At 37.2% G+C, this 14531-nt stretch overlaps 1 protein-coding gene across 2 annotated transcripts in view; it reads right to left on the reverse strand.

Annotated features, from left to right (window-relative positions):
* Positions 1–14531, reverse strand: part of LOC107517800 (24-hydroxycholesterol 7-alpha-hydroxylase) — a 67784-nt gene that overhangs the window by 8043 nt on the left and 45210 nt on the right. For both annotated transcript variants that reach the window (XM_016158934.2, XM_016158933.2), the window contains exons 9-10: positions 12841–12936; positions 11890–11978 (exon numbers count right to left, since the gene is read on the reverse strand). In XM_016158934.2, coding sequence (XP_016014420.2) covers positions 11890–11978; positions 12841–12936 — 185 coding nt within the window. The remainder of the gene's footprint in view (positions 1–11889; positions 11979–12840; positions 12937–14531) is intronic.

A 14531-nucleotide genomic window follows, 5' to 3' on the forward strand; every position in this document is an offset into this window, starting at 1 on the left:
AAAAAGATTGAAAAAAAAAAAAAAAGAAATGAACAGAGTATCAGTGACCTATAAAATAATGTTAAGCAGTCTAATATATATGTAATTTAGAGATGCAGTGGGAGGGGGAGAAAAAATATTCGAAAAATAATATCTGTGACATTTCAAATTTGTGAAAATTGTAATTTACAGATCCAAGATGCTCAATGAATCCCAAGGAGAATAAATATAAGGAAAACCATGCCAGGGCAAATCGCAATCGAATTACTAAAAATAAAAGTAATAAAGAAAAAATCTTAAAAGCAGAAAAAAGCACATTAAATAAAGAAGAACAAAATTAAAAATGATCACAGGCTTCTCATCAGAAAACACTAGAGCCAGAAAGAAGACAACAGACCGACATTTTTAAAGTGTTGAAAGAAAAAAAAAAAACTGTCAGGGTATGAAGAAAAAGTACCAGTATTGTTCTTTATAATAATGCACTACCATGAGAGAGGCCAGTCTGGATAATTTGGGGGTAAATATTTAATTCCCTTTTTATGGGTTTAGATACCATCTTGAAAAAATAATTGTTTTGAGGAGATATGTGAGAGAGAAAGGAGAGGTAGTGAACTGACAGTCAACCGTTCAGTACAGAATATGAAGAATAAACATTTGGACATATCTTAAGGGAACTGGACATGGTGTGCCATCACGAACAATTTTTGAAAAGCTCAAGTCCCAAGGACAACTGTGAACAGTACTGCTGAAAGTCCCCGGTGTTATTCTATACTCATACTTTGAGAAATGTACTAATGGAGGAAGGAAGATGAATCCTGGAGTGAAATTAACTCCTTTGGGAAGGGGCGAGGCTCAAATAAGAATGTCTGCTCTGGGGCTATTTTGCAAAAGAGAAAAGCACATCCCCATGTACAGGAGTAAACATTTAGGAATAGGGAAATTTCTGTTAAGTGCTCAACTTAAATACTTTTCTCCTAGACTACAGAAAAAGAAATATTTTATGTAAAATTTTAATATTTCTCTGCCATGCTGTCATTTTTGGTACCTCAAAAATTTAGTCAAATCTTATGCACTTACACTGTCTTATGTAATAATTCAGTAAAAAATAGAGAGATGATAAAATGACAGGAAATGTGATGAGCTTTACTTTCGCCCCTCTGTTGGAGATGGGGTGAAAGAAATAGCACCCCGTCTTCAGTGAGGAGCTGGGAGTGTCGTAAAAATTTTAGAATATCAAGGGTCAAATTCTGAGTGGACAACTAGAGTATGGATGTAAGACACCTGCCTTTCCTCTCTACTCTCCCTGGAAGAGGGTGACATTTATGGAATAGCAAACTGACACTTAGGTTACACACTAATAAGATCATTCATTCATTCAATATTGAGTATATAAACATAATAAGATCTCCTTTCATTACTTCATTCAATATTTATTGAGTATCTTTATGTGTTGTATACTCTTCCAAGTGCTAAAGTTACAGCAGTAAATGGAAACATGCATGTTCTCTTGCTCTTTTCAATGCTAGTAGAGAGGCAGTAAGCAGGCAGTAAATGAGTAAATGAGAAATGCATTTATCAAGAAAGAGAATAAGTATAGAATAATATAAATATTATATTTATATAAATATAATATAAATAAGACAAGAGAAAGAGAAAAGGAGTGATGGAAGAATGGGCTAAAATATTTTAGATAAAGAAGGTCTCTCTGATGAAGTGACATTTTATACAGTTTTCAAGTGTACAATTTAATAATATATCATCTGTATATTGCATTGTACATTCACTATCCTATGTTCAATCTCCTGTCACCACATATTTGACCCCATTTTCCTTTATCTACCTGTTATTTTTAATTTCTTATATCACTTGTTATTTTCTACTTTATTCTATGGTGATTTGTGTACTTGTTTGTCTATTAGATCATAAGCTTTGAAAGGCAGAGCCCATATTGACTCATCTGTGTACACCAAAAAGTATATTAAAATTGTTCAACAAAAATATGGAGTACAACTGAGAGACCTAAAGGCTATAATTTTTACAAAGCAGACTTAGAAAATATAGCACATATGGAAATAGGACCTGAATTGCTCAAAAAGCTATGGAATTTAGTGTGTGTACATGCTAGAATATGTGCACATAGGTGTGGGTGTTCGGAAGACTTTATCGCTTCTCTGGGGAGTAAATTTCTAAAAGAATATTTAACTGGAACTTAAATTCCTAAAAGTGAGAGAGTGCACCGTATAAATATTTGGGTACAGTATTCCATGCAGAGGAATTAAAAGGAGCAAAAATCCAGAGGAAAGAGAATGAGGAACAATGAGTACAGAAGCTAGAAGTCTGATTAGAAAACCAGTATGACTTTCCAGATAATATAAAGTGGAGACTTGGACCAGGAGGGTAGAAACAGCCATGAGCCATGGTCAGAGTCTGGATATACTCTGTAGAACGGGCTGATGCTTGGCATTACAGATGTGAAAGACATAGAGTCAAGGATGACTACAAGTTTTTGACCTGAGGATATGCAAAGATACAGCTGGTATTTACATCAACACTAGAAAAGACTGAAGGAAGAGCAGGTTGAGGAATTGTCTTCCGGATCTCACTTTTGGACCTGTTGAGGAGAGCTTGTTATAGACCAATACCTTGGAGATATTCAGTGGAGATGCTGCATAGAAGCTGGGTAAATGAGCTTGGTGTTTAGGAGAAATTCATTCGGGGATGAACATTTAAGGGCTACAAATATAGAATCATCATTATTCAGACAATTATTTAAAGCCATGGGACAGGATGATATCACATAGGGTGTGAGTAACAGATCTGAAGAGAGGGTCCTGGGATACACCAAAATTCGGAGGTCAGGAAGGAGAGGGAGATGAGCAAAGGAGATGAATAGCCAGAGGGATAGGAAAACAACAAGAGAGTGATGTCTCCAAGGCTCTGTGAAAAAAGTGTTTCATGGAAGGCATGAGCCCCCTATCATATGAAAGGGGCCAAGAGTACCAACACGTGAAAGTAGACATTAAAGTTCCCACTTAAATAAACTAACCAAGTACTTAGCTCCATTCCTAGAAGTAAATCAGATGAGATTACTCCTTCAGATAACTAAGCTGACATTTTGTGTTCAGTAGAATAAGCAGTGACTATCCAATATTCAGTGTTTACCTGGCAGCACTAGGACAATACTGGCTAAATTTACATTTATGAATGATAAAAGTTTTATGGTTTCCACTTTATTCAAACAAATCCTATTTTCTTATCACTTCTTTTAGCACTTCTCTAGCTCGACCTTGCTACGTCCCAGGGCCCAGAGCACTTCACGGAGCTCACACCCTTGGGGTAAAGGACCCCGGCACTCTTCTTCTCAAGTCCCTAGTGGCAAGGCACCGCACAATCAATACAGACAACAAGCAAATTGATGCGGCAGGGTGGGGGCAGCTCCAGTGGAGAAGGCACCTAGGCAGAGGGAGAACCTGTTCCAAGGCACAGACTTAGAAGTGGCCCTCGAACAGCTAGGGGCCTGCAAGTCGTTTACTCCCTGCAGAAGGTGAGGTGATGAGAGGTAGAGATGGACAGAGCAAGAGGAGCTGGTTCGGGCAATAGACAGTGAAGGGACTTTGATCCTGAAAAGTGCTTGCAGACCTAGTGAATAAATTGTACATATTGAAATATACCTGTGTGTGAGAATGAAGTTTCTTTAAGCATTATTGTACATAGGAGGCCCCCAATAAGTACTTCCTCGATCATGCAAATGAGTATTGTAAATGAGACCAAAGTTTTGAAGTGATTGACCAGTATAAATTTAAACATTTTAGAAATAATATGTATATTTTGATATAAGAATTAGAAATACTGTTTATCCATTCATTAAACTAGTTGTCCACTAGAATCTGTAAGAAAGCATTTCTTTAACTAACTCTATGTCTTGTGATGTTCTTAAAAATTACAAAACTGCATTTCCCTTAAGTAAAACTATAATTCAGGCTTTTGACACATTTATATTATATATCAGTGAGGCTTTAACATTTTTCTTCTTTTATTTTATGGTGTTAACCTAGTTTAGTAGTTAAATTAATGAGTTATAAAATAGTATTAATATTGATTTCGCATTCTAAACATTTTGATATTCTAGTTAAAAATGAATAATATGGCTAATAAAATAATACTTGCTAAAAATCTTATTTTCTCTCAATCGAAATGGCAAAATTACCTCAATTATCCACTAAATAAAGTTAATTGTTTTGCAATGGCAAAAAAACTAATTGTGTTTTCAAGCCTTTATCATGTTACCGAATTTTGTTCAATGTCTAAATCTGAAAGGCTAACATATACGTACTTGTACTGTGAAAAGTTTTTTTATGCCAAAGAAATGGGCTTCATAGATTTCTATTTTTATAAAAGTTCCTCAGAAGTAAGCTGAGCTATGTTCATGTTCGGATTGTTTTCTTAATACTACTTTTGATGTCAAAACAGTGAAAATAATGAAGCTTATAATTTATAACAGATTTATTTTTTACGCTTACAAGAACAACATTACACATCTACAAATACAGCTCATTAAAATATTAACATGTTGAAAATTCCTTAAATACTTAGTACTTGTGGATTTTCCCCACTTGTAAATAAATGTTAAGGGAACGTACGCAGGTACTGAGAACGCAAAGTCTGGCAGAACACAGACTCTAGTCTCACTCTGCTAGTAATGTCACATTGCTAATAATGCACGTGGAGTGATGCAGAAGGTAACAACATAAGATAAAGGTGGAAACAAGACGGCTACGGAAATTTGGAGTCTGTAGAGAGCACTCTGACTTGAAATAATCAATGTTGACTTTATGTGGAGAGAAACTTGAATTAGACCTTGACGGAAGGACAGGCTTCAAATAAGTAGACGTGTTTAATGAAGGTATTCCTGACTCAGCAGATCGTGTGAGCAAGGGGAGGAATGGACACTTTAGTTAGGAGATAGAGAGTAGACCCTTTGGGGAGAGTGTTCAAGAGGTTTGGAAAGGTACAACTGGCATCAGATTTTGGAGAGCCTGGAGTTCTAGGTTAATGAGTTTGGTCTGCAGGCAGTCATGCCAGAGTCTTAACATGAGAATGACACTCAGAGATAATAATTTAAGAAAAATTAATCTATATGTAGTAAGATAGATTGGAAAAAGAGGTAATAGAGCCAGGGAGAAAGGTTAGGAAACTATGACATCACCTAATGCAAAGGCACAAATGCCTGGTTTAGGAGGTAGGAATGGACGTGGAAAGCCAAGAAGAGGGAGGAGTAAAGGGTGACTCTAAAAGTCCAAGCGTCTAGGAGAACTGTGATGCAGTGAAAAGAAACAGAGAGTACTAAAGGAACGAGAGGATTAGGGGAGATTAATGATTTTAACTTTAGATGTCTTGATTTTGAGACTGAATCCCTCTCCTGAAGTCACCGAGGGCAATGCCAGCACGGGCTGGAAAACTGCCACTGTTGCCAGGAGCAGGGGCTCCAAAGTGTATCTGCTACCAGCTGCAGCTTATGAAAATAGAATGATCTCGCCCTGGAATTCAGAGAAGGCAGCATACAGACATACTTTCACAGGCATCCTTCACTGAAGTATGGCTATCCAAGTTAAAGGGGAAATACTTTTCCCACAACCTCATCCCCCTAAGAAATCTTTTGGGTAAATATAATCAATTTTGTGGCAGGAGACAAAATAGTCTAGACCAGTGGTTCTCACTTTAGCATCAGAATCACATGAAGGGCTTGTTAAAACACAGATTACTGGGCCCACTGCTAAAGTTTTTGATTCAGTGGACCTGGGGACGGACCCAAGAATTTGCATTTTTTTCAAGTTTCCAGATAATGTTACTAGTGTTGGTCTGGGGTGAGATTTTTAAGAATCATTGATGTAGAGGACCTTGACAAGGAGAGAAGTGAAAAAAATAAGTTATAAGATAATAGTTTATCAAACCTTTTAGTTTTAGCACACAAAATTAAAATTAGAAAGAATATTTTAGCTATACCTGAAACTATGGCTAGGGTACCAAACTTTTGATTGGGAATGATGGTGCGGGCATAATCTGATCGACTGATTAGGTAAATGCTGATATTAAATAAGGCAGGGGGTACCCAGAATAACATGGGAAATTAAGAATGGAATAAGGGTAAGTTAGAAGAGAATGTAAAGAAGAAAACACAAGAGAAAGAGAAGGTAAGAGGAGAATATTTAGAAGGGAGAAAGGAGGTAAGAAAGTAGATTAGAGAGTAAAATGGAAAGGACTGGGGAACCTCAGCCTTTCTTAATCTGAGATATTGTTTTCTATTTTATTGGGAAGATTAGAACTGACTCCTAGTGGGAGGGCAGCTCTGAGATCACTGTTTTTCAGAATTTCAGCCAGCACTGTTCCAGTGGTGATGCTACAGCTACTCCTCCTGGAAATGAAGCTTCTGTATGTATGAGCTATGAGCTAGAAATGTGGATATTTCTTTTTAAGCCTTCCTATTCAAGAAAAGAGCAAAGAATATAATTGACATAAGATCACGTATTCACCAAAGAGAAATGATCTCCTTGTATATTTTAAATTCCAGACCTTCCAAGAAAAATTTAAGAAGTGACATTTACTTTTGTTTTGTGATGTACTCAAAGTAAATGAAACCCAGCACCTTTACAAAGCACAAGGTATTAGACAGCTGTTAACTGATGTGGTTTGTATATGTTAATACATTATTTTATAGAATTTAATAAATCTTGAGAGAAAACTTTTTTTTTTAAAGGAAATTATATTGTGTGAGATGCTTTTGGTAGCAAGTGACAGAAAACCCACTAAAGACTGATTTCTGTATTGAAGGGAAAGCATTGCTAAATGTATCTGAAAAATCTAGAGATGGTGTTAGTCTCAGGTGGAGATCACCCCAGCAGCTTGCTGATATTATCAGGAAGACAGTTTGCCCCTACAACTCTGCTATATGGTACCAGCTTAATCCTCATACTGTCTGCATTTGTAGTCTCCAGACAGCTGTCAACAGTTTCTAGGACCAGGTCCTTCCTTATTCATATCCTACAGGGAATGGCTATTTTTGACCCAGAAGTCTCAACAGAAACCTAGTTAGTTAATCATACTGCTTAAAACGTATGCCAAGACCTAAATCAGTCATTATAAAAAGGGACGAAGGGGATAGGGATGGGATGTGAGGACTGGCTTAGGGAACTTCCGGTCCTCCGCTGATACAGCACAGAGAGTGGAATCAACAGTTATGGGAAATATTGTGATATGGTCTGATTTTAATCTCAGTCCCCTTTTCCTCAGAACTAAACCCTCTTTCTGCAGACACTTATTCAAGAGCAGTCACTGAGTTTGATGAGGAAAGAAAGCCCATCATAAAAAAGGCCAGGGGTGGGAGGAGATTCCCAGTCCAAAGTCTCCTTTCTTTCTCTCCGTATTGAAATCCTGTCCAGGTATTGTGTGCACCGTAGAGGGGCTGGAGATTTATTTTATAAACAAAGGAAAAGAGCTTTTTCTGAAATTTTTCTCAGAAATGAACATGTTTATTTTAGAAGCACTTTGGCCTATCAAAGTATCAAAAATCACTCTTGAATTGCTTTTTCTGTTCTTGACAGACTTAAAATCTTAGCCTTATAATGAAGTGTCAAAATGAAATGACTGAGAGAGTAATGATGGCAATTTTGCCAGTGGTTTCTGTGCTCCTTTGCATGAGTCACTGCTTCTTAGTAAAGCAGAAAGAAGAGAGAAGCATGGCAAAAATTAATAAAGAGCTCTGGCTGCCTGGCTCAGAGTCTTGGAATGAACCACATGAACCCTGCCCACCCTCGTCCTAACCCTATTATTTTCCCTCTAGGACATGTGCCCACCATGGTGAAAACATTAGGAAACAATTATGTAAGTAAATACAGTTCATGCAATTCTATTTAACAACTGGAGTTGAGGGGCTGCATTTGTTTATGTAACAAATTCCTCAGAATAAACCAAATTTGCAACTTTTCATGAAATCTATAGGGATCTGGTTGGCTCACTCCTCAAAAGGGATCAGCTATCTGTAAGTATAAAAGGGAGAAGAGCTAATTACAGTACTTCCCAAATACAAGATTGTGCAGAGGTATTTTATTGAATAAGGCACAATGATTAGATTACCTTTTCTTTAAAATAAACATACAGAAACAACTGTGCTCAGGGCCTCACAAACCCCAGTATATGGTTGCTTTGCTACCATGAACATGTTCTTTCTTCTATACTGTTTACTGATTATTCTCATCTAGGCCCTGAAGCTCCTCCCAATGCCCCTTCCTCTGAACTCCTATGGCAATTATAATGTACATGAATCGTCTGGCAGTTCTCATGTGCCATCTTATGCTGTTAAGTAGGGCTTGTTTTTCATGTTCCTACATCTCATCTCCCCAAATACATTATATGCAATTTAGGAATGTTACATGTCTCTGAATAGCCTTGGTGTTCAATAAAGTGACTTGAGGGAATGGACTTTTTCATCTCTTATTTTGTTTTCCAAGGTAACTCATAGAGCCCTACTTTGACATACAATATACCCTCAATATATTTATTAAATGAAATAATAATCATATTAATAGTAGGTGCTCAAGAGATATTTATTAGGTCAAATAACACTACTGCTAATCTATTAGCAGGACCTATGTTGGAATTATTTTTCCAATAGTTGTGTAATTCAAGACAAGTCCATGACTTTGTGACCTAGTACTGCTCTAAGATACATGTGAGACTCAAACACACAAAAAGGTGTAAATCACAGTTTCTATTCCCAAGGAATCCACGTTTCATTTCCACATCTCAAATACTGCAGCCTTACTCTTCTGCAGCCTCTTCTTATCCAAGCATGTCTTGTAAGCGGGTCAGTCTTGCCAACAATCAGAGTGATTGTTTTACACTGGAATTTAATCTCTATCAATTAGCACAGTGATACAGCCAACCAGGCATCCTCTTGCATGGATGGGAACCAAGGAAAATCAAGGTTGTTGGCTTTGGTGTACATTTCAGTGGGTGGGTCTAGTAAGTATATCCTTTTCTGATAAGATCATCAACTCTCAGAGACACCCATACAACACTAGAAATCCCCTGTCCTATTCCTCCATTTCAATTCATGGTTTAGGAGAATGTCCACGATAGTGCAACTGTTCATTTTGTATGCTACTATTGCTGAAGAAGTCTGGTATTTCATGCTGCTTTCTCCTGTTTGTTTTTATACAAAACTACCACTCCTCTAGCAATAGAATCATGGGATGGGACGCATTTCCTTGCTATGTGTACCCAGGAGCTTCCCAGCTCCAAGGAAGTGTCTCGCAAGGGGTTCTTCCTTCAAATGTACTTTCAGAACTCCCCTCCCACTATCCTGAGGAGGAACTACGCTTCTTTCACTTGGATTTTTATTTGGAAGCTGGTGAAAGCACCTAGTGCTTATTTTGCAAATTCAGCAAAATCTTCCGTGTTCGCTTGTGAGAAGGACTCTTATGCTGCCTCAGTGGCCTGGTGACAGCTGAGAGGCCATAAGACTATGTTCATGACGAACTTTGATCATCAGCTAGTTTATAGGCAACTTTCTCTGACTCACTTGAGTATTTGATACATGAGAAAATAAATTGGCTTCTGGTACATAAGCTAAGAATGGGCACAATTATCCTGAGGATTGTGCTAAGGATTTGTGGTATTAAGTGTTTAGTACAAAGATCTATGTTAGTATACATGGTCTAAATAAAGTCATATGTTTTTCTGAACAATTTTGCTTGTCTGTCTTTAAAAAAGATGTGTTTCATGGGTTGGCTGTTTAAAATAAGTAACAGAAAAATTAAGGGCTTTTAAAGACAGCAACTCAATAGAAAACTACACTAAGGAGGTTTTTTGAAAAAAAAATTAAGTCATATTTATTCAACATCATGTTTAACCTATAGATTTTGGTTATATGATATATATTTTTCTATACCTCAGACTCAAAAGTTTCCAAAGGAAAACTTCACATTTCCCCCTAAACTTGCTGTTGTTCCTGATTTCTCTACTAGTACCGTCTCTTCCAGTCACCTAGAATCAAAGCCACAGTCTTTCTCAAACCCTTCCTTTCAATGAATCCCCATTTCCACTCATTTTCCAAATCTGGAAAATCCCTTTCGCATGGAATTTTAGCATAACCATATATACATATTAGTCTTACCCCATCACAGTCCATTATACCCAAACCCTTTTAACACTTCACTACCTTGTGAGCTGTGTAACAGCTCCCAAATCAGGTATGAAGGAGTATTCCCAATTGGGCCAATGTACCTTTTCAGTCTTTCTTCCTGCTACCACTAGTAAAGCCATATGCCCTTAACTTACATGCCCCTATGGTTAATGACCCTTTGATCACCGTTTCCTCAGTTTGAAGTTCGTCCAACTCATCCGAGGCCACTTTCTCCAGAAAATCTTCTAAGATCACCCTGACCAGATCTACCCTCTCTTGAATCACCACAGTGTGACTCATCCTGCATTCCTTGCACTTAAATAAGACATCATCTTTTGGGGAGCTGAGAACATGTCTTACTCTTGTCTGAAGCTTTTGCAGTACCCAGGACACAGTAAGAGCTCAGTATATTAAAAAATGTACAGTTTCTGTATAAACAAGATACCATTGATCAAGCTGCAATGTCACGGTTCCCTCTATTTTATCCATTACTCTCAAGCTCAAGCAAATGTCTGTCAGCTTCAAAAGATATCACAGTAATTTCATAACAGCTCCTCTTAGAAATAAGAGTCATCCATTGACCACTGGCGCAAACTACAATGCTTCACTGCTAAGCATTTCAGTCTTTGGTTTAAAATATCTCTAGGTCAGTTTCAAAGATGATCACAATAAATTCTGTAGTTCCAATTGGAAATATATGCAAAAGAACCTAAAAAAGTACTATCCGTTCTTTTTAGAAGAGCTACTCTTACAATATTGGTACTTAATAGATGACAAAAACAATAAATGTGTTATTAGTTTTAGAACTGCTTCTCTAAAGTAAAAATCATGTAAAAGGCAGGTCTTTTGGGGTTTTGCTATTACTGTTGTTTTTGTTTGCTATACTATGCCCCTAAAATATCTGACACTCAATTACAATGTTCAACTTTGGAATTTTCTCATGGGGATGTCAGCATGCTTTCATCTCTAAACAATAAATCTTTCAATTAAAACTGCCTTAAAAATAATTAACATTTATTTTGTATACTATATATTATATTTCATTATTATCAATATAAATAAAAACATTTATTTATATAGCTCCTTAAAACAGATGATTCAGTGATACCAAATGATACACATGGGCCAAGTTCATTCCAAAGTTTCTGCTTGAATAAATAAACATTAAGTATCTCTCATTAAACGGTGAACACTTGCCCTAGAACAGGGCATCACACTGAAGAGAAGTCCTCAGTGGCTGATTAACTTAGCTATAAAAGGTACCAAAGGAAGGTTTTTATAGAATCAAATGAACCCAATAAACAAAACCACCTAGTAAGCTGCTGCTATGTTCCAAGCTAAAGATATTCTCTAATCCCAACAAATGCCCATGCTAATTTTATAGTTAAAGAAATATTACACTATTATTTTTATCTTTAAAAAAGGTAAAATTCAAACCACTTTGAATTATCCTTATAGATAAGCTGAGCATTTGTAACATAAGCCCTGCTTTCACCTGGCAGCTAGAATTGTAATATTTTGTTCTCATGAGGTCTCCTATCAAAGCCCCTTTAGACATTCACATGTATACAATGCACGATACCACTGCCCAACCTAACAAAATGTGGTCTCCTGGTTTTCCCTGTAGTTTGATAGTAAAGAAAAGAAAGAGTAAGCCAAAGCTTTCCCCCTTTGCGCCATCATCTTTCCATAGACTTTCTGGATAAACGTGGCCCAGCTGTCTCACTGACCTTCCCGGACATTGGTACTTCCCGCTTCCAAATGCCATGAAGCTGTCCAAGAAAACATGCTTCTCTAAATTTGCCTTTTTCCAGCGTTCCTGTGGGAAGAAAACATTTTTTTTTTTTTTTCCAAATCGGTCTTATATAAATAAGCTCAACTTTATTTCTCCAGGCTAAAAATGACCTTGTACAGCTAATCCTTGCATATAAAGTTGCAGAGTTGTTGGTAATTTTTCCCAACCTGTTATTAATATCAGCCACGGTTATGTTTTTGGAACGTGAATAAATAAAAAAAAGTTTAAAAAGAATTCTGTTAAGTGGTAAATTTAAATGACAATGTAAATCAACCACAGAATTGACCTTAGAGAGGAAGAATATTTACAATAAGGCCTCATGCTCCATCATAGAGCTGCCCTCGGTAATAAATTTAGTATTAAGATGCTGAGAGCCCTGCCACTGGAGAAAGTCTGGGATGCAAAATGAATACATCTGGATGCCATTTTTGACAGTTTTACCTAAAGGCACAGAACAGACTAAATAACCTCTTAAAATTCTGTTCAGCCCTGTAACTCCTCAATTCTAAGAAACAGCAAAACACAGTCTTAATTTGCTTTATTTTTAGTTTTTATACTCCTTGGAAACCAATAACAGGAACAATTGCCTGAAGAACGTGATATAAATCTTCTATCAGAATCAAGCATATTTACTTTTAACATGCCCTGCTGGTTTCAGCTAAAAATTTATTTTAAAGTTGGTGAAGCTTATTCCAAAAACATTTCTATCTGGCTTGTAAATGTTATGTCATCAATATTGCAAATTCAATCTGTACTTTGTAGTCTTAGTTACTAGAGAACTTTGGCTATTTAAATGACACGGTCCTAGTTAATTTATGAATTCATACTCCTGGCATAAAGAGAAATTAAAATCAAAGGACAATATATATTGAAAGAAAGAACTTACAGGTTTGAATGATTCAGGTTCAGGAAAATACTTTGGATTCCTATGTAGCCAAAATGGAGATAACATCAACAAGTCACCGGAAGGCACAGTATAATTCTAGGATAGAAAAGTTGGTTCCAAGTCATTTTTTTGAAATCTACTTTAAAGAGAGTTTGGGTCATTAAAAATAATGCTACAATTATATTGTGGAGAAGCCATATACATTTTATAATAATGGCAAAAAAAAAAAATCTCTTTCCTGGATGGATAGTTTCTATTTTGCAACTTAGAGCAATGACTGATTTTTAATTCAGATGATTAGTTACATGTACATATAAATCAGATTACGCAAGGGGGAAAATATTAGATAAATGTGAAGATTTTAGAAACTGGTATGAGTGCACTCCAATGCAGTTTTTGATGTTCAGTATTAGGGATTGTGGCAAATGTCCTCGATAATGGAAACCACAGTGGGTCTCCAAGCTGGAGCAGAAAGATCTAAGTCTGAGACAGGACACTGGCCAGGGGCAGCAGGCATCCTGTCCCTGGAGACACTCATGATGGTGTCACGGCAAGGACAGTAAATTCTTTGTTTGTTTGCTTTTTCGCTCTAGCAGCAGCTGCTAAGGGAGAAAGAATATGAAGACAACTGGTTCAGAAGACGTAGGACGAAGCAAGTGTTGTGTATTTGGCTTTATGTTTGAGGATAAGCAGTGTGATTCTACAAATAGCAGAGTCTGCATGATTTTTCTCCATTCATGTTATAATAGGTTTTCGTGATATATAACCTAGAACTAAAAACCATTTCATAAACTTGCCCTTACATCACCATGCTCAGAAACCATAGGACAAAGAGTTCTCCCATGGCGTATGATCACTAGATAGCTACCAGCTGCACAGAGGTGAAGCCCTTTTCTTAGTAACTCCCATCTCCACTCATCAGAAGTCATATCCATTTTAACTGCATAATTTTGAACTGTCCTCAGGACACTTGCAAAACACTAGCCGCATATATCTAGAATTAGCACCTTAAAATTAAAAACATGTCTTTTTACGGTAGCAGGGAGTGGAGTATGGGGAAGGAGGAGTCATCATTTTTTAACCCGGGAGAACCCCTGTTAGCTCCAATGGGAGATGAGTATTGTTTGAGTGGTAATTTCAGTACCAGGAGAACTGGAGAGAGTCAGATCGAAACCTGGGAAGCTAGTGATGCTTTTGCTGGTGCCCTCTTACTTATGAGATCCAAATCCTGTGTATTGGTTCTACCTCTTACTTATGAGATCCAAATCCTGTGTATTGGTTCTACCTCTGCTGGAAATGAAGCTAGAGAGGTCATGACTGATTCTGAAACCAGCTGGAGAGAGTCCTGATATGTCTGGGGCAGGGCAGGAGGCAACCCTGGGACAGGCCTCCAGTCAGGACAACTGCTGCCCTTCGCTTTCTTCCCCATACTCCTCTTTAGTGGTTGTTGACCTATGATTATGACTTGGAGGTTACTGACTGCTATAGCTTACAAAGTGGGCTAGCAAAGAAAGACTTCTAATGGAGCCTCTGTAACAGCATTAACATTAGCAACAAGGAGGAGAACAGAAAGACATTCCTGCTGCAGCAGCAAATGCTAGGCTGACGAACAGTGTAAAGGAATTTGAAGGCTAGTTGTATCAAAGGAACCCTCTGAACAAAACAGACATGATCATGTCCAATGGAAACAG

Source organism: Rousettus aegyptiacus, unplaced genomic scaffold (genome assembly GCF_014176215.1).
Source record: "Rousettus aegyptiacus isolate mRouAeg1 unplaced genomic scaffold, mRouAeg1.p scaffold_m13_p_1, whole genome shotgun sequence".
NCBI classification, from domain to species: Eukaryota; Metazoa; Chordata; class Mammalia; order Chiroptera; family Pteropodidae; genus Rousettus; species Rousettus aegyptiacus.